The sequence below is a fragment of the Dendropsophus ebraccatus genome, chromosome 3 (genome assembly GCF_027789765.1).
Source record: "Dendropsophus ebraccatus isolate aDenEbr1 chromosome 3, aDenEbr1.pat, whole genome shotgun sequence".
Classification (NCBI taxonomy): Eukaryota; Metazoa; Chordata; class Amphibia; order Anura; family Hylidae; genus Dendropsophus; species Dendropsophus ebraccatus.
This window is the reverse complement of record NC_091456.1, coordinates 191,095,101-191,121,728: the sequence shown is the minus strand read 5'-3', so window position 1 is coordinate 191,121,728 and position 26,628 is coordinate 191,095,101. Positions and strand designations below refer to the sequence as shown.

General features: G+C 45.8%; 1 protein-coding gene across 1 annotated transcript in view; it reads left to right on the top strand.

Annotated features, from left to right (window-relative positions):
* The first annotated feature begins 276 nt into the window (after positions 1 to 276).
* The window catches only part of LOC138786624 (uncharacterized), a 78,311-nt gene continuing 51,959 nt past the window's right edge, over positions 277 to 26,628 (top strand). Inside the window, exons 1-11 of the mRNA XM_069963605.1 lie at positions 277 to 685; positions 779 to 902; positions 989 to 1,056; positions 1,153 to 1,453; positions 1,877 to 3,024; positions 18,399 to 18,646; positions 18,983 to 19,115; positions 23,612 to 23,753; positions 23,840 to 23,907; positions 24,004 to 24,304; positions 24,728 to 25,875. Coding sequence (XP_069819706.1) covers positions 446 to 685; positions 779 to 902; positions 989 to 1,056; positions 1,153 to 1,453; positions 1,877 to 3,024; positions 18,399 to 18,646; positions 18,983 to 19,115; positions 23,612 to 23,753; positions 23,840 to 23,907; positions 24,004 to 24,304; positions 24,728 to 25,875 — 3,921 coding nt within the window. The 5' untranslated portion in view covers positions 277 to 445. The remainder of the gene's footprint in view (positions 686 to 778; positions 903 to 988; positions 1,057 to 1,152; positions 1,454 to 1,876; positions 3,025 to 18,398; positions 18,647 to 18,982; positions 19,116 to 23,611; positions 23,754 to 23,839; positions 23,908 to 24,003; positions 24,305 to 24,727; positions 25,876 to 26,628) is intronic.

Here is a 26,628-nt window from a genome sequence, read left to right as displayed (position 1 = left end):
TAGGACTGGAGAGGTGAGGGATTCTGGGAGTGATGTCATCATGACATCATTCTTATCTATGGAATAACAGATGGATAGGACTGGGGAGGTGAGGGATTCTGGGAGTGATGTCATCATGACATCATTCTTATCTATGGAATAACAGATGGATAGGACTGGGGAGGTGAGGGATTCTGGGAGTGATGTCATCATGACATCATTCTTATCTATGGAATAACAGATGGATAGGACTGGGGAGGTGAGGGATTCTGGGAGTGATGTCATCATGACATCATTCTTATCTATGGAATAACAGATGGATAGGACTGGGGAGGTGAGGGATTCTGGGAGTGATGTCATCATGACATCATTCTTATCTATGGAATAACAGATGGATAGGACTGGAGAGGTGAGGGATTCTGGGAGTGATGTCATCATGACATCATTCTTATCTATGGAATAACAGATGGATAGGACTGGAGAGGTGAGGGATTCTGGGAATGGATGGAGTGATAGTAATGTGTCTCTCCATACACAGGATTACACAGTAGTGAAGAAGTCCTCTAGTGGGCGCTGTGGGGCCCCTGGGTGTGAAGGATGGGGAAGAACCCTGAGCCCAATCCCGGGGCCCCTGATACATGAGGAAATGGAGGAAGAGAAGATCCTAGAAGTCACCAACAAGATGGTGGAGCTACTGAGTGGAGAGGTGAGACTGTGGCTGCTGGGAATGCTGGGACATTATACAGTAACACCACTGGAGGGGTGGGGGGGATGACTGTGTGATCATTGTGTGTGTCAGGTTCCTATAAGGTGTCAGGACGTGGCGGTCTATTTCTCCATGGAGGAGTGGGAGTATGTAGAAGGACACAAGGATCAGTACAAGGATGTGATGCTGGAGGATCAGCAGCCCCTCCCATCAGCAGGTAATAGACAGGACTATATACACACCTCCTCTCTGTATTATCTGGATGGAAAGAATGAATTCAGTCTCTGTATGTGTTCCCTCCAGTCAGATCCAGTAAAAGAACAGCACCAGAGAGATGTCCCCGTCCTCTTCTCCCACAGGATCAGGATCAGGTAGATGGAGATGTTCCCTATGATCTGTACATCCCACCTGACTTCTCCTACTGTCTGATGACTTCTACAATATTTCTCTCATATCTTATGAATCAGGGGGAAGATGGGAACAATATTAATGCTCCAAAGACAGATGTGAGCAGTGATGAGCAGTGTAAGGAGGACATCACTACAGGGAAGGATCTGAACTCTATTAATGCCACAGTCAAAGTGGTAAAAGTAGAAGCTGAGACGTATGTGAGCGGTGATGAGCAGTGTAAGGAGGAAGTTACTGGAGAGAAGAAACTGAACTGTTTTACTGCTACAGACATTAGGGTAAAGGAAGAGGCTGAAGAAGAGACAGATGACAGCAGTGATGAGCAGTATAAGGAGGACATCACTACAGGTAACCGCCCAGGTGAGTAGTGACCACTAAATGCAGAGAACAGTCACACATTCTCCTCAGTCACCGGCTGTAACTATTCTGTGTGGAATATTATAAGCTCTGTGTCCTGTCAGTTTTCCAGCTATATAATCATTCAGCCTAAGTTCTAATATAATATAGATGAGGATGTGACGCGGCTGCAGGTAATAACACATGATGTGTGTATAATATATGGAATACAGTCATATAATATGTGTGCGCTGTGCCGCCCTGTAGCCCGGAATTCGCAGAATCTCCACCGGCCTCAGTGTGTCAGTGGGAGAGCTCGCCCATCTCCGCTTCTGCCATTCTATAATTCTTCTTATGTTACATAAAAAAGAGTAACTTTCCATGTCTGCAATATGTTTAAGCTTCTATTACTGGGAAATAAGAGAAATGGTGTTTTCTCCTTTGCAGATGATTCTACCAGGAGCTCAGGGGGACATCAGATCTCCTCAGAGGATCATATCACACAAGATACATATGAGGAGCCGTCCACTATCCCAGATACACCCTCAGCCCCTCACAGCAAAGATCTCTCCTCTCATCCTGTTATACAAGTCCCATCTTCTGCTCCATCACAGCAAGCTGACATTTACAGAGAAGACGATGAACATCAAAGAGCAAATACAGGAAAGCCTCAGGTTTCATATTTAGAACATAAAAAATATCTTACAGGGCAGAAGGCCGTTTCATGTTCAGAATGTGGGAAATGTTTCATTCAGAAATCAAATCTTGTTAAGCATCAAAGAACTCACACAGGGGAGAAGCCATTTTCATGTTCAGAATGTGGGAAATGTTTTACTGAAAAATCAGATCTAGTTAAGCATCAGAGAACTCACACTGGGGAGAAGCCATTTTCATGTTCAGAATGTGGGAAATGTTTTACTGTGAAATCAGGTCTAGTTGAGCATCAGAGAACTCACACAGGGGAGAAGCCATTTTCATGTTCAGAATGTGGGAAATGTTTTACTGTGAAATCAGGTCTAGTTGAGCATCAGAGAACTCACACAGGGGAGAAGCCATTTCCATGTTCAGAATGTGGGACATGTTTTATGCGGAAAGCTAATCTTGTTACGCATCAGAAAATTCACACAGGAGAGAAGCCATTTTTATGTTCAGAATGTGGGAAATGTTTTAAAAGCAAATCAAAACTTGTTGAACATCAAAGAATTCACACAGGAGAGAAGCCATTTTCATGTTTAGAATGTGGGAAATCTTTCATTCAGAGGTCAAAGCTTGTTAATCATGAAAGAATTCACACAGGGGAGAAGCCATTTTCATGTTCAGAATGTGGGAAATGTTTTACTGAGAAATCAGGTCTAGTTAGGCATCAGAGAACTCACACTGGGGAGAAGCCATTTTCATGTTTGGAATGTGGGAAATGTTTTCTTCGGAAATCAGATCTTGTTACGCATCAGAGAATTCACACTGGGGAGAAGCCATTTTCATGTTTGGAATGTGGGAAATGTTTTCTTCGGAAATCAGATCTTGTTACGCATCAGGGAACTCACACAGGGGGGAGAAGCCATTTTTATCTTCAGATTGTGGGAAATGTTTTAATTTGAAATCATATCTTGTGGTCCATGAAAAAAATCACAAAAGGGAGCAGCCATTTTCCTCTTCACAATGAGGTAAATGAATATAAAGAATTCTAAAGGATGATGAAGGGAAATCTGCATTTTATTGTGAAAAATAGAGATGAGCGAATTTACAGTAGGAAGGAAGGGAATGGCTTCTTTCCTATCTGCATTCTGCTCATCAGACTGTCGGCTTTGACGTCTGCTTGAAAAGATGGATCCAGTCCTGGGGAACTTCTCCCACTTTCATAGGACTGGATCCATCTTTTCCCAGGACCCGGGGAGGAGCGGCACGGAGCGGAGCAGACATAAAAGATTGCAGCCTGATGAGCAGATGTCAGAAAGAAACAAAGTGATTCCCTTCATTTCTACTGTAAATTCTCTCATGTCTAGTAGAATAGTAATGTGTACAGTCATGGCCAAAAGTTTTGAGAATTTCACAAATATTATATTTTCACATGATCTGCTGCCCTCTCTTTTTTTTTTTATTGTTGTTTTTTGTGTATTTGTCCGATGTTTTTATCACATACAGAAATATAATTGCAATCATATTATGAGTAACAAAAGCTTATACTGACAGGTAGAATGAGTTACTGCAGCAAGTCAATATTTGCAGTGTTGACCCTTCTTCTTCAGGACCTCTGCAATTCTCCCCGGCTGCTCTCAATCACCTTCTGGACCAAATCCTGACTGATAGCCGTCCATTCTTGTACAATCAATGCTTACATTTTGTCAGAATTTGTTGTTTTTTGTTTGTCCACCCGTCTCTTGATGATTGACCACAAGTTCTCAATGGGATTAAGATCTGGGGAGTTTCCAGGCCATGGACCCAAAATTTCTGTTTTGTTCCCTGAGCCATTTACTTATCACCTTTGCTTTATGGCAAGGTGCTCCATCATGCTGGAAAAGGCATTGTTGATCGCCAAATTGCACTTGGACAGTTGGGAGAAGTTGCTCTTGGAGGACATTCTGGTACCATTCTTTATTCATGGCCGTGTTTTTAGGCAAGACTGTGAGAGAGCCGATTGCCTTGGCTGAGAAGCCACCCCACACATGAATGGTTTCAGGATGCTTTACAGTTGGCATGAGACAAGACTGGTGGTAGCGCTCACCTCGTCTTCTCCCAATAAGCTGTTTTCCAGATGTCCCGAACAATCGGAAAGGGGATTCATCAGAGAAAATGACTTTCCCCCAGTCCTCAGCAGTCCACTCCCTGGACCTTTTGCAGAATATCAGTCTGTCCCTGATGTTTTTTCTGGAGAGAAGTGGCTTCTTTGCTGCCCTCCTTGAGACCAGGCCTTGCTCCAAGAGTCTCCACCTCACAGTGCACAGTGCAGATGCACTCACACCTGCCTGCTGCCATTCCTGAGCAAGCTCTGCACTGCTGGTAGCCCGATCCCGCAGCTGAAACACCTTTAAGAGACGGTTCTGGCACTTGCTGGTCTTTCTTGGGCGCCCTGGGGCCTTTTTGGCAACAATGGAACCTCTCTCCTTGAAGTTCTTGATGATGCGATAGATTGTTGACTGAGGTGCAATCTTTCTAGCTGCAATACTCTTCCCTGTTAGGCCATTTTTGTGCAGTGCAATGATGACTGCACGTGTTTCTTTAGAGATAACCATGGTTAACAGAAGAGAAACAATGATGCCAAGCACCAGCCTCCTTTTAAAGTGTCCAGTGGTGTCATTCTTACTTAATCATGACAGATTGATCTCCAGCCCCGTCCTCATCAACACGCACACCTGTGTTACTGGAGCAATCACTGAAACGATGTTAGCTGATCCTTTTAAGGCAGGGGTGCAATGATGTTGAAATGTGTTTTGGAGGATAAAGTTCATTTTCTAGGCAAATATTGACTTTGCAAGTAGTTGCTGTTAAGCTGATCACTCTTTATAACATTTTGGAGCATATGCAAATTGTCATTTTAAAAACTGAAGCGGTAGACTGTAAAAATGTATATTTGTATCATTCTCAAAACTTTTGGCCATGACTGTATATTATTAGTAACTGTAGTCACTGCACTTACTGACAGCAGCTCCCTTTGTACCCCATAGAGCTACAATCAGCCTCCCCTCTGCCCATGGTGAGACTAACAATTCCTTCCATACTTGTTATTATCTATTCAGTCTCCTTCCCCCAGTTCTGAGCTGCTGCTTACTGCTGAAGACACAAAAATCTGTGTGTCAGCTTTCCTCTCCGTCTCCCCCTCCTCCCCACTCTCTTCTGAGACGGCTGATGTAAACAAGTCCCTATCTGCAACTTCTGCTTTTTCAACCCCTTAAGGACCGCGGGCGTACATTTACGCCCCCGCTGCCTGGGCTTTAAGGCAGGAGGGCGTAAATGTACGCCCTGGCGCCGTCCTGTGCTACGGTGCAGCTCACGAGCTGAGCCCGCCCCATAGCGGGTCAGGACCGGCTGCCATATCCAGGCCCTCATCCTCAATGGCGGGCGACCATGATCTCGCGGCCACCCGCCATTAACCCCTTAAACGCCGCAATCGCTGCGCCGTTTAAGTATAAGTGACCGGAGCATCTCCGGTCACTTAGCGATTGGGACCCCCGCAGCGTGCATTTTCTGACTGCTGGAGGTCCTCTCCTTACCTCCGTGCGGTCAGGTCTTCCATCTTCGGATTCAGTCTGCCACAGGCAATGGTATGGCATAACAGGGATTAGTGTTATTGATCTATTGTATGTAAATGATAGTTCCCTAAGGGAACTATAGAAGTGTAAGAAAATAAATAAATAAAAGTTTTACAAAGTGCTCCAAAGCCCCTCCCCCAATAAAATCGTCATCGTCCGATCTATTAAAATAAAACAATATTATTCCCGAACAAAAAGCGGTAAAAAAACAGAGATTGCTTTTTTTTTTTTTTTAAAGACATTTTATGTGAAAATTTTTATAAAAAGCGATCAATACGTTTGATGTAGAAAAAAATTTACTAATAAAAACTAGCGATCATGACGCAAAAAATGACACCCCATACGACCCCGTAAGTGAAAAAATAAGTGCGCTATAGGAGTCACAATAGGACCATTTTAAATACGCTAATTACTGCTAATAAAAATAGTAAAACGTAAGAAAACCTGGTAAACCTGCATATGGCCGTGTTCAGACCGACCTATAGAATAAAGGAAAAATGCCAGTTTTACCGTAAAGTGCATGACGTAAATATGGAAGCCCCCCAAAAATTAGCGGAATCGCATTCTTTGACCCAAGTTCACCCCACTACAAAGTACACCTGCTCCTGAAAAAAACAAGCCCATCATGTGGCCCTGTAGGTGGAAAAATGAAAGCGTAATGGGTCTTAGAAGGCGAGGAGGAAAAAACGAAAACGCAAAAGTGACAATCGGCCCCGTCCTTAAGGTCATTTCAGGCCCGGTCCTTAGAGGTTAAGGACAGAGCCTGAAATGGCCTTAACCCTTTGAGGACCAGGCCCAAAATAACCCAGTGGATCGCGCAAATTTTGATCTTTAGTGTTTTCGTTTTTTCCTCCTCCCCTTCTAAGAGCTCCAGCCCTTTCAGTGTTTTCTATCTACAGGGCCATGTAAGTGCTTGTTTTTTACAGGAATAGTTGTACTGTGTAATGGCGTCATTCTTTTTACCATAACATGTATGACGGAATCCCAAATATATTATTTATGAAGATATAAATTGGTGAAATCGTAAAAAAGAATGCAATATGGTAACGTTTGGGGGGTTCCTGTGTCTACGTAATGCACTATATGGTAACAGCGACATGACACTATTATTCTATAGGTCAGTCCGAACACAACCACATGCAGGTTACACAGATTCTCTAATGTTGTTATACAGTGGTACCTTGGTTTAAGAGTAACTTGGTTTAAGAGCGTTTTGGTTTAAGAGCTCACAGTTTTTCAAAATTATGACTTGGTTTAAGAGCATTGCTTTGGTTTAAGAGCTCCCTGTGATGGGTGGGAGCGCGAGTGGGGGAGGGGCATGGTCTGCATAACGTGGTCTACAGCTCTGTATTTTGACCCAGGAAGTCTCCCTCACCTTCCAAATCATAGCAAATCGACTTCAGGCTTGGGCTTACATCAGAGGACAGGACGGTGGAGGTTATCTCTCCATAGTTGTAACCCCTCTCTCCCCGGACAGAGTGCTGCATGTATGTGCCCACATCTGTCCTGCTCATTCCTTCCTGCTCCCTGCAGTCTCTGTCCGCCCTTGTGTTTCCCATCCTCTCCATTACTGTACAGTAACTTATAATATCACATATTCTGCTGTTTCTGAATGTTTGTTTCATTAGTTTTACATGTTATTCACAATAATAAATAATTATTTGGGGGGTTTGGAACCAATTGTCTGCATTTCTATGATTTCTTATGGGAAAATTTGCTTTGGTTTAAGAGTGGATTTGGATTACAAGCACGGTCCTGGAACCAATTATGCTCGTAATCCAAGGCACCACTGTATATATTTTGTTATGAAATCCTTTTTTTTTTGCAATTAATTATCAATAAAATGGGCCTATTGTGACGCTTATAACGGTTTTATTTTTTCCACCTACGGGGCTGTATGTGGTGTCATTTTTCCGCCATGATCTCTAGTTATTATTAATACCATATTTGTGAAGATCGGACGTTTTGATCACTTTTTTTTATAAATTATTATTTTTTTTTATATATATAATGTAACATCAAATTGGTAATCCGCGGTATTTTTTCCCTCTTATCGTGTACGCCGTTTGCCATGACGCTTGTTATATTTTAATAGATCGGACAATTACGCACGCTACGGTATATTATATGTTTATTTGTTTATTTTTATATGTTTTATTTATATAATGGGAAAGGGGGATGATTTAAGCTTTTATTGGGGGAGGAGCTAGTGGGGTAGTGTATTGGTGTTTTTAACCTTTTTTTTTACACATTTGAAGTCCCTTTAGGGGACTTTTACATCCAGTACTTTGATTGCAGACACTGATCACTGCTATGCCATAGGCATAGCATTGATCAGTGTTATCGGCGCTCTGCTCATTGAGCCTGCCTGTGCAGGCTCTGAGGTCAGAGCGCCGATCGGACCGCACAGAGGCATGTGAGAGACCTCCGGCGGTCCGTTTTAACGATCGGGACTCTCCCTCTCACTTACACTTAAACACCGCGATCGCTGCAGCCTGTCATGAACGGTGAGGTGGCGGCTGCTGATTGCAGCCGGCCCCCACCTGCTATGAAGCGCGCTGCATTCCGGATTGCGCTTCATAGCGGGAGAAACACCCAGGACGTAGAGTTACGTCCAGGGTCGTCTGGTGACAGACTTCCATGACGTAACTCTACGTCCAGGGTCGTCTAGGGGTTAAAGACAGACAAATTTTATGAATATGACCAGTGTCACTTTATTCATTAATAACTTCGGGATGCTTTTACCTATCCGGCTGATTCTGAGATTGTTTTCTCGTGACATAGGGTACTTCACATTTCTGGTAAATGGGAGTCAATACTTTTCCAACTTTGAAACTTTCCTGCTTATACAGAAAATGGATATGCCACATAAATTATATATTAAAGGACAAGTGCCATGAAGAACTTTTTCCCAGTAATTGAAGCACATTACAAAGTTATATAACTGTGTTATGTGCTTCAATCACCTATCTGCCTCCCTTCCCTGTCTTTTCCCCCCTCCACCCCCCACCAGGAAGTGTCCTAACTCACACAGACCTCATTACTGTCCTCACAGTCACCAGGCGTCTTGTGAGGATGAGTCATCAGCAGGAGGGCTGCTCTAGGTCCTGTTACAGCAGCCCCCCTCCCCAGTCCAAGTGATGGCTTGCAGTTGTTCAGCCAATGGGAGCTGAGCAAGCTGAGTCACCTGACAAGGCAGGGGAGGGGGGAGGCTAGTGTAACAGGAGAAGGAGCTGAGAGAAGAGCTTGGTGACGGTGATGACAATAATTAGGTCTGTGTGAGTTAGGACACTTCCTGGTGGGGGGTGGAGGGGGGAAAAGACAGGGAAGGGAGGCAGATAGGTGATTGAAGCACATTACATTACAGAGTTATATAACTTTGTAATGTGCTTCAATTACTGGGAAAAAGTTTTTCATGGCACTTGTCCTTTAAATAGCATTAGCAACATGTCTACTTTATGTTGGCGGCTTTTATTAAACTAGCTTTAATTTTTTTAGACAATAGAAAGCTTAAAACATTAGCAGCAAATTTCCAAATTTTCAGTAAAATTTCAAAATCAGATATTTTTAGGGACCTGTTAAAATTTAGGCTATGTTCACACTACGTATATTTGAGGCTGTATAGCAACCAAAACCAGGAGTGGATTGAAAACACAGAAAGGCTCTGTTCACACAATGTTGTAATTGAGTAGATGGCCGCCATTTAATGGCAAATATTTGCTGTTATTTTAAAACAACGGCTGTTATATTGAAATAATGGCCGTTATTTACCGATATATGGCGGCCATCCACTCAATTTCAACATTGTGTGATCAGAGCCTTTCTGTGTTTTCAATCCACTCCTGGTTTTGGTTGCTATGAGGAACAAATACAGCCTCAAATATACTTAGTGTGAACCCAGCCTAAAAGTGTATTTGAGGGGCCTGTATGTTAGAAAGCCCCACAAAGCACCCCATTTCAGAAACTGCACCCCCCAAACTCTGCAAAAACACATCCAGAAAGTTTTTTAACCCTTTAGGGGAGTCACAGAAATAAAAGCTATGTGGGTTAGAAATTACAAAATGTAAATTTTCTGTGCAGAGATTTTACTGTAGTCCAATAGCTTTCATCATTGTAAACCTATTACCAGAGAAATGCACCCCAATACTGATTGCCCCGTTTCTGCAGTTTATAGAAATACCCCATATGTGGCCCTATTGCGCTATTTGACACAACCACAAGCCTCAGATATAAAGGAGCGCCTAGTGAATTTCAATGGCTCCGTTATATTTGGTAATTTTGACTGTACCACTTCAGGTTGGCAGAGGCTCTGGGGTGCCAAAACCTAAAAAACACCCCTAAAGGGACACCATTTAGAAAACTGCACCCCTCAAGGAATGTAACAAGGGGTGCGGTGAGCATCTGGACCCCACAGGTGCTTCACAGATTTTCAGAACAATGTGGTGTAAAAAAGGAAAAATTCTATTTTTTACACTAAAACGTTGTCCTAGCCTTTAATTTTCATTTTTACAAGGGGATAAAAGAAAAAAAACATCAAATGTGTAGCGCAGTTTTTCCCGACTACGGAAATACCCCACATGTGGACATAAAGTGCCAAGTGGGCGCAGGACGAGCCTCCAAAGGGAAGGAGCGCCAATTAGAGGCTGGAATGGAGGATGGAGGCCATGTAGCAATTACAAAGCTCCTGTGCTGCCAACCTGTCTCGTATTCTGCAGCTGGCACCCGCTGGCAAACTGATGCAGGCGCGCGTCTCCGCTCGTGTCACACTCCATTCTATGCACGGACGGATTCTGCCCTCTGTCCAAAGAATGAACGTGTTCATTCTTTGGACGGACGATGGAATCCGCCCGTGCATAGGATGGAGTCTATGACACGGGTAGAGACATGCGCCTGCATCAGTCCGCCAGCGGGTGCCAGCTGCGGAATGCACAAAGGGTTATCCTTCTCTATTCCACAGTGTGCACGTACCCTAAATCTGTAATTGTACCCTGAGGTACTCTCACAGAGTTTGTAGAATTTCACACCATACCGTTATCTCCTATTGAGACGGTACTGGCGGAAAAGACGTGTCTGGGGGGGAGTGTACGCTACGCAACCCCCCATACACGTCACTGGATGATGAGGATGAATGGAGGAAAAAAGGATCCCCCCATTCATCCTCACTGGCGGTTTCGGTGTCGGAGGGAATAATAGCGTATGCGTCCGACGCTGAAAACACCCTGGGGGCCATCTTTATACGGGGATTGGGATATGTAAATGTGTAATGTAGTGTAGTGTAAAACTTTATTTCATGTAGTGTAATGTAGTGTTTTTTACATTTTTTTTTTTAACATTAAGAAAAAAAAAAACCTTATCAACAGACAGTGGCGGTAGGATAAAGAAAAAAAAAAGCCCCTACGCCAAAAAGGAGGAGTTGATTAGCAGCGCACCTACCTGCGATTCTGATCAGCACTCAGCGGCGGTAGGGTGGGTAAAAAAAAAAAAAAAGAAGATAGAAAAAACATATACAACCCTACAGTTACTGTATTATATACTTTTAAGCCGCTAGGGGGCAGTAGGACGCAAAAGCCGATAAGAGTCGAAGATTTCCGAAGATTGCCGACGGGACCGACGGAAAAAAGACGAAGACGACGCCCGAAAAAAGAGGAAGCCGCGGGACCCGAAAGACACCGATCCGGACGCTGGGATCAGGTGAGTATGTGCCAATACCTGCTCTGAAAACTTTAGCTACCTAGCTGAGGTGCCCAGGGTAGGTATTTTACTTTTTTGGGGACTTATATCGCCGTGATCGGCTGGTCGATCACGGCGATCGGGACTTGGCACCGTGACCACCATTACTTTTAACAGTAATGGCGGTCGGTGCCGTTCTCGGAAAGCATTGACCACCATTGCTTTTCGGGTCACCGATGATCCGGAAAGCTGAAGATTGCCTGTTATTGGCTGATCTGAATTGTTAACCACCCCCTGTGTCTACAAGCTATGATGGCCTGCTATGATTTATAGCAGCCATCATTACCCGATCGCTGTGTGTTTACACACAGAGATCGGGTAAACATTGGGCGTAAATATATACACACGTGTGCGTTAAGTATTAGCCTGCGGGGGCGTACATTTACGCACAATGTTGTTAAGGGGTTCAAGAATCTTCAAAGTTGCAGATAAAGGCTATGTTCACACCGAGTAAAAATAAGAGAAAAGGTGTCTGCTTTTTTTTTTTTTTTTTCAATTGTCTTTTGCAAGCAACAGAGGGTATTTTTTAGTTGTTCACACATCTTTTTTTTTTAACAATTGTAATTTTTATTGTTTTTCCAAAAAAAAGAAAGACATAAAATTGTACAAACTGGGTGAGGTACATGTGAAGGCAGCAGAACATTGTTATAATGCGTAACATAAATGTCAAAGAGGCAACTTAACCCCTAAACAGGAGCAGATAGGAGATCCAGAATAACAAACCGTAATAAAACAACAGCTACCAGGTCCCGGTCAGGGTTTGGAAAAGACAATGTCTGTTTGGGTAGGGTCCATAGACCATACTGGGCTAGTAACGAAACAACACAGAACAAAACACAGACTTAGGACGAGAAGGGGGCAGGAAATGATGGGGGGGGGGAGGGAGAGGGGGGGAGACAAGGACAGGGAAAGACGAAGACGGGAACAGACGACAGAGGATGGGAATCTAGGATGTACCGGAGGCAGGTGCCGACGGGGAGGAATACAAGTCCCAAGGAGCCCAAATAGAGTCAAAGGCCTCTAACCGGTTATTCAGGGATGCCGTAAGGCGCTCGAGAGAGCGTAACTCCCTGACTCTAGCTTTAAAATGCGGAATGGAAGGTGGGGTCGATTGCTTCCAACATTTGGCGATTAGGGACTTGGCTGCAGTTAGGAGGACCAATAGCAATTTGGCTTGTTTTTTCCGGATAGTTTTAGGGAAAAGGTTGAGGAGGCAAAGGCCTGGGTCCCTAGGGATTTTAACACTGAGGATAGCTGAGGATATTTCACACACCTCCCGCCAAAAGGGTCGAACAAGCTCGCATTCCCAGAAGATATGGAACTGGGAGCCTAGTACTCTAGCACATCTCCAACATAGTGGGGATATCGAGGCATTGAACTTATGAAGTACCTCCGGTGTGCGGTACCAGAACATCAAGACTTTATAATGAGATTCTTTGTAGGTAGTGAATATGGAGGAGGTGGCAGCCCTGTCCCATATAGCAGTCCAGCATTCTGGAGGCAATGTCCTCCCTAATAGCGTTTCCCATTTAGTCATATATGTGTGCTGTACCTGGGTTCCCTCAACTGGGGAGCCAAGGATGCGATAGATGTCAGAGATAAGGCCCGAGGTCGAAGTCCCCATTCTAACTAGTTGCTCAAAAGCCGAAGGTTTAGAAACTGTGAGGGCTCCCAGACGCGACACCATGAAATGTCGGAGCTGGAGGTACATAAAGTGCGCTGAGGGAGGGAGAGCATATTTATCAGCCAATTTATCATAAGGAAGGAGTGAACGAGCTATGGGATCAACTATGTCGGCAAACTGGAAGAGTGTCTTCGAACCCCAGAGTTTGACAGTATGGGATTGAAGACCAGGAGGGAAATTTGGGAAGAGCAAGAAAGAGTTTAGGGGGGAGGCAGAGGAGGCGAGCCCAAACCTGGCAGAACATGAGGACCATATATGGAGGGTAAAACGGATAGGTCCCAAGAGCGAGAGATGTGAGAAGCTAGGCGGTGAGGAGTGCCACAGGAAAGAGTTAGGATGGAAGGGAGCTAACCATATTTTTTCAATTTCCGCCCATTTCTTGTACGCCAAATATTTGGACCATGCCGTGATTTGGCGTAGGTGAGCCGCCCAATAATAGTGAAGAAAGTTAGGGACTGCCAGTCCTCCTCGAGATCTGCTACTCATCATAACCGAGTTGGGGATGCGGTGCCCCTTGGACGCCCAGATAAACTTGAATACTGCTCTTTGGACACTACGCAGCTCTGAGAGGGGAATAAGGACCGGGAGCGTCTCAAAGTAGTACAAAAGTTTAGGTAAAATGGTCATTTTTACTGCCGCCACTCGGCCTAGGAGCGAAATATAGTGGGGGGACCATTTAGTCAAGAGGTTCCGTATATCTCGGAAGAGGGCTGGGTAGTTAGCTGAGTATAGGGACGGGTAGGAGGGAGTAAGGCGGATACCTAAATATTTAATGGAGGTAGAGGTCCATTTAAATTTGAAATTGGAACTAAGCTGGGCAATCAAGGGGTCCGGCAGATTTAGGGGCATAGCTTCAGATTTAGAGGTATTGACTTTGTACTAGGGATGCACGATGCACCGAAATATCGATACTACTATCGATATTTCGGGCCAAAAAACGATTCGGTACCAGGATTTCCTGGTATCGATACTTTATATTAAGCTGCCTAATAACGCGGCTTAATATAAAGTATAGAGCAGTGAACATGGCCGGCGGCTAGCTAAGCGCCGGCCATGTTCTCTGTGTGCTGCCCTCTGCCCCCTGGCGTCACTTCCTCCTCCTCCGCCCGCCCCTTCCTCCGCTCACTGCAGTGAGAAGTTATAGCCGGCACACAGCGATCGCATGTGCCGGCTATATAACTGTGCAGATGCGGCTGTCACAACTGACAGCGGCCTCTGACCCATCCTGAGCCTCTCCAGAAGCAGTGGGGTCGGCTACTGTGTGTAACAGACCCCCCGCTGCTAATGACCTGCAGCCCGTCACATCTCAGCCTCCTGTCCCCCTGTCATGCAGCCGTCCATCTGCAGAGCTGTTCCTATGCATATTCATGTGTGCACACTCTCGGTGGCTGCTCTTCCTGACCGGCCTGAGTGTGCACACATGAATATGCACGGAGGAACGGAGGTCCGACAGCTGGGAGCTTCCCGGAGCTGAGGGGAGGGGGGATTTGTAAAGGGAGCTAATTTAAGGTGGAACAGACCGCCTGAATCTTGGCCAGCAGCAAAGGTTAATCTTCCTGCTGGCCGAGGTTCAGGCTGTCTGTTCCACCTTAAACTCCCTTTGCAAATCCCCCCTCCCCTCTGCTTTGACAAGCCTCATGCTTTGAGTGGTACCGCAGTGAGAGCAGGGGATGTGTGCAGACATTGCAAACATCCCTGCCCTCCGGTGTGCCCCCCCCCCACATCCCTGCCCTCTAGTGTGCCCCCCCCCACATCCCTGCCCTCTAGTGTGCCCCCCCCCCACATCCCTGCCCTCTAGTGTGCCCCCCCCCCACATCCCTGCCCTCTAGTGTGCCCCTAAGATTCCTGCCCTTAAACCCCTGCCCTCTGACAGGAACTGACCTGCCAGGCAGAGTAACCCTCTCTTGTCTGTCCAGACCTGGCAGCCTTCACCAGCTCCCTGCAGTGTGGGGGTTGTAGTCTGTACTCAGTGGCGGATTAAATGTACCCTGGGCCCTGGACTGTTCACCCAACCTGGATCCCCCCCCCCCGTCAATCCGCCCACTACTGCCCCCCCCCCCATGCTGTCCCCAATAAACACAATGTTTGGTCCCTTGCTGCACAGAGGATGTCAGGAGAGGAGGGGGCTGATCTTATAGGGGAGGTCACAGCAGCACAGAGGATGTCAGGAGAGGAGGGGGCTGATCTTATAGGGGAGGTCACAGCGTCACAGCAGCACAGAGAATGTCAGGAGAGGAGGGGGCTGATCTTATAGGGGAGGTCACAGCAGCACAGAGGATGTCAGGAGAGGAGTGTGCTGATCGATAGGGGAGGTCACAGCAGCACAGAGGATGTCAGGAGAGGAGTGTGCTGATCGATAGGGGAGGTCACAGCAGCACAGAGAATGTCAGGAGAGGAGGGGGCTGATCTTATAGGGGAGGTCACAGCAGCACAGAGGATGTCAGGAGAGGAGTGTGCTGATCGATAGGGGAGGTCACAGCAGCACAGAGGATGTCAGGAGAGGAGGGGTCTGATCTTATAGGGGAGGTCCCAGCGTCCAAGCAGCACAGAGGATGTCAGGAGAGGAGGGTGGTGATCTATAGGGGAGGTCACAGCAGCACAGAGGATGTCAGGAGAGGAAGGAGTGTGCTGATCTTATGAGAGGTCACAGCAGCACAGAGGATGTCAGGAAAGGAGTGTGCTGATCTATAGAGGAGGTCACAGCAGCACAGAGGATGTCAGGAGAGGAGTGTGCTGATCTATGGGGAGGTCACAGCAGCACAGAGGATGTCAGGAGAGGAGTGTGCTGATCTATGGGGAGGTCACAGCAGCACAGAGGATGTCAGGAGAGGAGGGTGCTGATCTATGGGGAGGTCACAGCAGCACAGAGGATGTCAGGAGAGGAGTGTGCTGATCTATGGGGAGGTCACAGCAGCACAGAGGATGTCAAGAGAGGAGTGTGCTGATCTATAGGGGACGTCACAACAGCACAGAGGATGTCAGGAAAGGAGTGTGCTGATCTATAGAGGAGGTCACAGCAGCACAGAGGATGTCAGGAGAGGAGGGGGCTGATCTTATAGGGGAGGACACAGCAGCACAGAGGATGTCAGGAGAGGAGGGTGCTGATCTATAGGGGACGTCACAACAGCACAGAGGATGTCAGGAAAGGAGTGTGCTGATCGATAGAGGAGGACACAGCAGCACAGAGAATGTCAGGAGAGGAGGGGGCTGATCTTATAGGGGAGGTCACAGCAGCACAGAGGATGTCAGGAGATGAGGGTGCTGATCTTATAGGGGAGGTCACAGCAGCACAGAGGATGTCAGGAGAGGAGGGTGCTGATCTTATAGGGGAGGTCACAGCAGCACAGAGGATGTCAGGAGAGGAGTGTGCTGATCGATAGAGGAGGTCACAGCAGCACAGAGGATGTCAGGAGAGGAGGGGTCTGATCTTATAGGGGAGGTTCCAGCGTCCCAGCAGCACAGAGGATGTCAGGAGAGGAGGGTGGTGATCTATAGGGGAGGTCACAGCAGCACAGAGGATGTCAGGAGAGGAAGGAGTGTGCTGATCTTATGAGAGGTCACAGCAGCACAGAGGATGTCAGGAAAGGAGTGTGCTGATCTATAGAGGAGGTCACAGCAGCACAGAGGATGTCAGGAGAGGAGTGTGCTGATCTATGGGGAGGTCACAGCAGCACAGAGGATGTCAGGAGAGGAGTGTGCTGATCTATAGGGGACGTCACAACAGCACAGAGGATGTCAGGAGAGGAGGGTGCTGATCTTATAAGGGGGGGGTTGTATTTTTTTTCGAGGTATCGAACTGGTATTGAGTATCGAACTAAAAAATCAAGTATTGGTATCGAACTCAAAATTCTGGTATCGTGACATCACTACTTTGTACCCCGACAGGCGACCATATGTACCAAGAAGAGAGTGTAAGTTCGGGAGGGAAATGAGCGGGTCTGACAGGGTGAGGAGGACATCATCGGCAAATAACATGATTTTAAACTCCTTGCCTCTGACCGACACACCTCTGATGTCCGGACAATTTCGAATCGCCGCCGCCAGGGGTTCAATGCAAAGAACAAAAAGTAGGGGTGACAGAGGGCAACCCTGGCGAGTGCCATTCGAAAGAGAAAAAGTCTCAGACAACATATGCGGGAATTTGAGTGCCGCTGTGGGATTGGAGTATAAGGCCCTGACCGCCGTTAGGAAAGGCCCAGAGAAGCCATAGCATTGCAATGCCTCAAACATAAAAGGCCACCCAAGACGGTCAAAGGCCTTTTCAGCGTCCAGGCTCAGCACAAGGGCACTCTCTTCTTGTTGATTAACAACATCAATGAGGTCAATAGCCCTCCTCGTGTTGTCCCCACCCTGTCTTCCCGGCACAAACCCCATTAACTAGGGAAGGGAGCCAATACCCCAACCGAGAAGCCAGCAATTTAGTAAATATCTTAAAGTCTGAGTTTAGGAGGGCAATTGGCCGGTAATTGGAGCAATCCAGGGGGTCCTTGCCAGGTTTGGGGATAAGAGTGATGAAGGAGTGAGACATGGAGGTAGGGATAGGAGATCCCTGAAGAAAGGAGTTATAGAGAGAAAGTAGTTTAGGGGACAGTTCAGAGGAAAAGGTTTTGTAGTAGAGGTAGGAAAAGCCATCCGGCCCAGGCGCCCGCCCCGATGGAAGGGTTTTAATAACCTCTGCAAGTTCCTCCGCGGTAATCGGTGCATTCAATTCCTCGAGCGCACTAGCGGTCAGAGAAGGCAGATTACACTCGTTGAGGAAGTCAGAAAGGCATCGGGTACGGGCCTCCGGGTCCGATGGTAAGGTTGAGGGGAGGGAGTAAAGTTTAGAATAGAATTGGTGAAAAATAGAGGAGATGTCCTTAGGGTGATAGTGTAGAGTCCCTGTTGCGTCCCTGAGAGCCTGCGGCGACTGTGCGGCAGCCCGGTCATTGAGCATCCTCGCCAGGAGGGTATGAGCCTTATTGCCCTTTTCATAGAAGCGTTGCTTGGAGTAGAGGAGAAGCTTCTCCACCTTTTGCAACGAAAGGTCCTTGAGTTTTTCGCGAGCTGCCACAAGCCTCCGCAGGACACCCAGGGAGGGACGGCGGGCCAGACGCTGTTCCAGGGAAGCTATGGCAGATTTAGCATTCTGAATGGCTAGCATGGAGTCTTTTTTCTGGCGGGATCCTATTGCTATGCAATGGCCCCGGACAACTGCTTTGTGGGCCTCCCATAGAACCCCTTCAGAGGCAATAGAGCCCTCGTTTTCCGAGAAATAGTTAGAGATACCAGTCTTGATAGAGTCTCTGGTAATCTGATTTTTTAAAAGGGTATCATTCATACGCCAGTGACAATGTCGCGTAGGGGAGAGAACGGCCTTGAGGTGAACTATCACGGGGCCGTGATCAGACCAGGAAATGGGGTCAATGGTCGCACTCTGCAACAGTCGTACAGTAGGTATGTTGCCAAAGAGGTAATCAATGCGAGAGTGGAGTTTGTGGGGATGGGAGAAGAAAGTATACCCCCGCTCCGTAGGGTGGTCAAGCCGCCAAAGGTCATACAGAAGCTTATGAGCACGTATGAGCTTGCGGAATTCTGCTGATAATTTAGCCTGTTCCGTGGGGGTAGGCCGGCCGTCTACTGAGTGCCTATCCATCATCTCAGAGAACGGCAAATTGAAATCCCCTCCAAGGATCCGTGGAGCCGGAGGGTATTTCGCCAATCGATTGAGAACCCTACGGAGGAAGGGTATCTGGGAGCGGTTAGGGGCATAAACGTTGCAGAAAATAAATTGGCGGCCTTGTAAGGTGCCGTCCACAATAACAAATCTCCCTCCTGGGTCAGAGGAGGAAATCTGTATGGGGCACATGCGAGAGAATAGGATAGCTACTCCCGCCGTCTTATTGCCTCTAGAGGCCGAAACAACAGTGGGATAAGAATGACGGGCGAACCTAAAAGATGCCTCCTGATCGAAGTGCGTCTCCTGAAGGAAGGCAACATCCGCATGCAAGTTGCGAAGTTCCCTCAGGAGAAGACGTCTTTTGGTGTTAGAATTTAGGCCCTTGACATTGAGAGATATGCACTTAGCCATTAGGGAGGGATAAGAGGACACTAACGATGATGGGGGTACTCACTCTGCCCCAATGAGTGGAAGGGATCAGTTTCCAGAGCAGCATCGGCCAACGTGGAATCCTAGGAGGTAAAGGGAAAAGAGGGGGGGGGGGGGGGGGGGGGGGAACTAGAGGGAAAACACATAGAAACATAAAAACAACAAAAACAGAAAAAATTCCAGGAAAAGGAAGGGCACATGGCCCAAAGAACAAGCCTAAGCGGCCTGCTACGAGGCAAAAAAAATGCCAAAACAGCACTATGGCTGTCAACTGGCAGCCCCACGGGGGAGGAGGGCGCCACCTGAGGGGAACAAAAAACATAGGAACACTCCGAAGAGGAGGGCCAAATAAAACCACACAGCTACATATAGCAAATAAGTAACAAAAAGAAGGGACCCAGAATATCAGCAACAATGTAAATCACTATAACAGAACCTGGAGGGGGGGGGGGCCCTCCCTCAACCAGTAGGACCAGGGGGAGAGCGGGAACTCTCGGATCTAGGACGGCGCCTCTTCTGGCTAGCCGAGTGCCAGATGGATGGTGGGGGAGGAGGTGGGGGAGCCACCGTCCAGTTCACACATCTTTACTATTAAAGAGTCACTGTCGTATTTTTTATTTTTTTTCAGAAATCAATAGTCCAGGCAAATTTAAGAAACTTTGTAATTGGGTTTATTAGCCAAATCTGCCATTATCTGCATGTAAAAAGCCTTTTCCCAGGTCCCCCCCTCCTTCCTCTTTTTCATCCACTCCAAAAATCTGAAAATTGTGACTTATTGCAGGAGTCACACTCTGTCTGCTCTAGGGAGAGGGGAGGAGGAAGGAGGGAGTTAGACAGCAGCAGAAAGCAGATAACAGAGGATTACAGGCACAGAGCTGGGTGACAGCTGTAATCAGAGCTCAGAGAGGTCAGTGGTGACTGTCAGAGGAGATACAGGGTGAGGGATTTGCAGATTAACTCTTTGTTGTCCTGTTTTGGTCTTTTCTTTAGCTCTCCATAGGGGAACAATGAAGACAGGGGGAAGAGCTTCAAACTGCTTTCTCATGATAAAAATGCATTTTTTGGCTACTAAACCCAATTACAAAGTTTCTTAAAATCACCTGGACTATTGATTAATGCAAAAAAAAAAAAATTCACGACAGTGACACTTTAAATTAAATGGACTTTTCAATTAAAGACACATCCAATGAGCAATCAGTCCACCTGATCTGGAATAATGTACTAATAGCCAAAGCCTGCCAGGGACTTGTGTACATCAGCCGTCTCAGAAGGGAGGGGGGAGGAGAGGGAGACAGAGAGAAAAGCTCACACTCAGATTTTTGTGTCTTCAGTAGAAAGCAGCAGCTGAGAACTGGGGGAAGGAGACGGAATAGATAATAACAAGTATGGAAGGAATTGTTAGTCTCACCATGGGCAGCAACATATGAAAAGGTTATGTATGAGCGGAATACCCCTTTATGTATAAATTACTATAAATATTTCTTTCCTCTTGTGTTTTATCCCCTACAGTCATGTGATTCTTTATCTTGTGCCAGAATTTCTGTTGAAGAATTGGGGAAAAACACTCCAAAAACCACCAATATGTATATAGAAATTATGTTTATCCCCTCAGTATTAGTCTATGAGGAAAAAGAAAAATGTGGAAATACCAAAAAATAAATAAAAAAGACTTTGGGAGCGGTAACGTCTTCTGTGTGAACTAGTCTTTAGAAATGGTAAATTACACTTGGTGAGTGGTGAGGATTTCGTCACTCCTCAATGTAACACGTCCAAAGAGACCTCTGCCCGGCTCGCTGCCATCCTCCCGGGGTGATCTCCCACTTCCCCGAGCTCCGAAATACACAAACAATGGAGAGCGAAGGTGACATCAGATGAGACCGTAAGTAAGTATCATTATAGAAGGAAGCGCGGAGGTTACACTCAGGAGGGGAGTTCTGGAACGCTCCCCCCCCCCCACCTCCAGGTTCTCGTTCTGATCCCAGCGGACGTCCATATCAGTCTCTGCTCCCTGTAACATCTTTCAGCATCTGGAGAGAAACACTGGGACATCCGAATCAGTAACTGGTTCAGTATATTCTTCACTAGGTTCTATTCATATCCCAACACGTATCAAGATATCACATCACTTTCTCAAGGACAAACAACGGCCGAAGGCGACACAGAGGGACCCCGATCTCCACCATCTCTGGAGCCGGGAGACCCCCGCAGCCTCTCACACATTACATAACGGGGAATTATTGAGGATAAGAAGTGTGAAAGTTTTATGGTCCTGATAGACGTCTGGTCCATGTACATATACGGCTCAGCTACATGTACATTACACATATACAGCTCAGCTACACGTACATTACACACATATACAGCTCAGCTACATGTACATTACACACATACAGCTCAGCTACATGTACATTACACATATACAGCTCAGCTACATGTACATTACACACATACAGCTCAGCTACATGTACATTACACATATATACAGCTCAGCTACATGTACATTACACACATACAGCTCAGCTACATGTACATTACACATATAGACAGCTCAGCTACATGTACATTACACACATACAGCTCAGCTACATGTACATTACACACATACAGCTCAGCTACATGTACATTACACATATATACAGCTCAGCTACATGTACATTACACATATATACAGCTCAGCTACATGTACATTACACACATACAGCTCAGCTACATGTACATTACACACATACAGCTCAGCTACATGTACATTACACATATACAGCTCAGCTACATGTACATTACACACATACAGCTCACATACATGTACATTACACACATACAGCTCAGCTACTTGTACATTACACACATACAGCTCAGCTACATGTACATTACACATATACAGCTCAGCTACATGTACATTACACACATACAGCTCAGCTACATGTACATTACACATATACAGCTCAGCTACATGTACATTACACATATACAGCTCAGCTACATGTACATTACACATATACAGCTCAGCTACATGTACATTACACACATATACAGCTCAGCTACATGTACATTACACATATATACAGCTCAGCTACATGTACATTACACACATACAGCTCAGCTACATGTACATTACACACATACAGCTCAGCTACATGTACATTACACATATACAGCTCAGCTACATGTACGTTACACACAGGGCTCTGCTGCAGGCATATATAACATACACAGCTCTGCTCCACACACATCACACACAGACAGCTCTGCTGCATACACATCACTTCAGCTCATCCAGCAGAGTCCTGCATACACTGAGCAGAAGCCCCTGATCATGTGACTCCTCCATGTGACTGATCACATGACTGTGACATCATGGCAGGTCCTGGAAGCACACGGCTCCTGTACAGCTCTGCAGGTGGAGGGAAGGAGCTGGGGGACAGCAGGAGGATTAACCCCTTCAGGACTGGGTAGTTTTCTGTCCTGTTTTAATACATTACTGGGGCCAAAACTTTTCTATCAACCCTGTGATGATTTGTGTTACATTGTTTCCTCTTTCATCTATTCAGATTCTTACACTCCAGGATCCTCTGCTGATATCTTCTATATAAGAGACCGACCCATCAACCATGGAGAGAGACAGAGACAAGATGGCCGAGAGGATAATAACCCTCACCCTACACATACTCTTCCTGCTTACTGGGGAGGTGAGGGATTCTGGGAGTGATGTCATCATGACATCATTCTTATCTATGGAATAACAGATGGATAGGACTGGGGAGGTGAGGGATTCTGGGAGTGATGTCATCATGACATCATTCTTATCTATGGAATAACAGATGGATAGGACTGGAGAGGTGAGGGATTCTGGGAGTGATGTCATCATGACATCATTCTTATCTATGGAATAACAGATGGATAGGACTGGAGGGGTGAGGGATTCTGGGAGTGATGTCATCATGACATCATTCTTATCTATGGAATAAGAGATGGATAGGACTGGAGAGGTGAGGGATTCTGGGAGTGATGTCATCATGACATCATTCTTATCTATGGAATAACAGATGGATAGGACTGGGGAGGTGAGGGATTCTGGGAGTGATGTCATCATGACCTCATTCTTATCTATGGAATAACAGATGGATAGGACTGGAGAGGTGAGGGATTCTGGGAATGGATGGAGCGATAGTTATGTGTCTCTCCATACACAGGATTACACAGTAGTGAAGAAGTCCTCTAGTGGGCGCTGTGGGGCCCCTGGGTGTGAAGGATGGGGAAGAACCCTGAGCCCAATCCCGGGGCCCCTGATACATGAGAAAATGGAGGAAGAGAAGATCCTAGAAGTCACCAACAAGATGGTGGAGCTGCTGAGTGGAGAGGTGAGACTGTGGCTGCTGGGAATGCTGGGACATTATACAGTAAGACCACTGGAGGGGTGGGGGGGATGACTGTGTGATCATTGTGTGTGTCAGGTTCCTATAAGGTGTCAGGACGTGGCGGTCTATTTCTCCATGGAGGAGTGGGAGTATGTAGAAGGACACAAGGATCAGTACAAGGATGTGATGCTGGAGGATCAGCAGCCCCTCCCATCAGCAGGTAATAGACAGGACTATATACACACCTCCTCTCTGTATTATCTGGATGGAAAGAATGAATTCAGTCTCTGTATGTGTTCCCTCCAGTCAGATCCAGTAAGAGAACAGCACCAGAGAGATGTCCCCGTCCTCTTCTCCCACAGGATCAGGATCAGGTAGATGGAGATGTTCCCTATGATCTGTACATCCCACCTGACTTCTCCTCCTGTCTGATGACTTTTACAATATTTCTCTCACATCTTATGAATCAGGGAGAAGATGGAAACAATATTAATGCTCCAAAGACAGATGTGAGCAGTGATGAGCAGTGTAAGGAGGACATCACTACAGGGAAGGATCTGAACTCTATTAATGCCACAGTCAAAGTGATAAAAGTAGAAGCTGAGACGTATGTGAGCGGTGATGAGCAGTGTAAGGAGGAAGTTACTGGAGAGAAGAAACTGAACTGTTTTACTGCTACAGACATTAGGGTAAAGGAAGAGGCTGAAGAAGAGACAGATGACAGCAGTGATGAGCAGTATAAGGAGGACATCACTACAGGTAACCGCCCAGGTGAGTAGTGACCACTAAATGCAGAGAACAGTCACACATTCTCCTCAGTCACCGGCTGTAACTATTCTGTGTGGAATATTATAAGCTCTGTGTCCTGTCAGTTTTCCAGCTATATAATCATTCAGCCTAAGGTCTAATATAATATAGATGAGGATGTGACGCGGCTGCAGGTAATAACACATGATGTGTGTATAATATATGGAATACAGCCATATAATATGTGCGCGCTGTGCCGCCCTGTAGCCCGGAATTCGCAGAATCTCCACCGGCCTCAGTGTGTCAGTGGGAGAGCTCGCCCGTCTCCGCTTCTCCCATTCTATAATTCTTATTATGTTACATAAAAAAGAGTAACTTTCCATGTCTGCAATATGTTTAAGCTTCTATTACTGGGAAATAAGAGAAATGGTGTTTTCTCCTTTGCAGATGATTCTACCAGGAGCTCAGGGGGACATCAGATCTCCTCAGAGGATCATATCACACAAGATACATATGAGGAGCCGTCCACTATCCCAGATACATCCTCAGCCCCTCACAGCAAAGATCTCTCATCTCATCCTGTTATACAAGTCCCATCTTCTGCTCCATCACAGCAAGCTGACATTTACAGAGAAGACGATGAACATCAAAGAGCAAATACAGGAAAGCCTCAGGTTTCATATTTAGAACATAAAAAATATCTTACAGGGCAGAAAGCAGTTTCATGTACAGAATGTGGGAAATGTTTTATTCAGAAATCAAATCTTGTTAAGCATCAAAGAACTCACACAGGGGAGAAGCCATTTTCATGTTCAGAATGTGGGAAATGTTTTACTGAAAAATCAGATCTAGTTAAGCATCAGAGAACTCACACTGGGGAGAAGCCATTTTCATGTTCAGAATGTGGGAAATGTTTTACTGTGAAATCAGGTCTAGTTGAGCATCAGAGAACTCACACAGGGGAGAAGCCATTTTCATGTTCAGAATGTGGGAAATGTTTTACTGTGAAATCAGGTCTAGTTAAGCATCAGAGAACTCACACAGGGGAGAAGCCATTTCCATGTTCAGAATGTGGGACATGTTTTATGCGGAAAGCTAATCTTGTTACGCATCAGAGAATTCACACAGGAGAGAAGCCATTTTTATGTTCAGAATGTGGGAAATGTTTTAAAAGCAAATCAAAACTTGTTGAACATCAAAGAATTCACACAGGAGAAAAGCCATTTTCATGTTTAGAATGTGGGAAATCTTTCATTCAGAGGTCAAAGCTTGTTAATCATGAAAGAATTCACACAGGGGAGAAGCCATTTTCATGTTCAGAATGTGGGAAATGTTTTACTGAGAAATCACGTCTAGTTAGGCATCAGAGAACTCACACTGGGGAGAAGCCATTTTCATGTTTGGAATGTGGGAAATGTTTTCTTCGGAAATCAGATCTTGTTACGCATCAGAGAATTCACACTGGGGAGAAGCCATTTTCATGTTTGGAATGTGGGAAATGTTTTCTTCGGAAATCAGATCTTGTTACGCATCAGGGAACTCACACAGGGGGGAGAAGCCATTTTTATCTTCAGATTGTGGGAAATGTTTTAATTTGAAATCATATCTTGTGGTTCATGAAAAAAATCACAAAAGGGAGCAGCCATTTTCCTCTTCACAATGAGGTTAATGAATATAAAGAATTCTAAAGGATGATGAAGGGAAATCCGTATTTTATTGTGAAAAATAGAGATGAGTGAATTTACAGTAGGAACAAAGGGAATGGCTTCTTTCCTATCTGCATTCTGCTCATCAGGCTGCCGGCTTTGAAGTCTGCTTGAAAAGATGGATCCAGTCCTGGGAAAGTTTCATAGGACTGGATCCATCTTTTCCCAGCACCCGGTGAGGAGCGGCATGGAGCGGAGCAGACATAAAAGATTGCAGCCTGATGAGCAGATGTCAGATAGAAACAAAGTGATTACCTTCATTTCTACTGTAAATTCGCTCATATCTAGTAGAATAGTAATGTGTACAGTCATGGCCAAAAGTTTTGAGAATGACACAAATATTATATTTTCACATGATCTGCTGCCCTCTGCTTTTTTTTTTTTTGTTGTTTTTTGTTTATTTGTCAGATGTTTTTATCACATACAGAAATATAATTGCAATCATATTATGAGTAACACAAGCTTATACTGACAGTTAGAATGAGTTACTGCAGCAAGTCAATATTTGCAGTGTTTCGCCTTCTTCTTCAGGACCTCTGCAATTCTCCCCGGCTGCTGTCAATCACCTTCTGGACCAAATCCTGACTGATAGCCGTCTATTCTTGCACAATCAATGCTTACATTTTGTCAGAATTTGTTGTT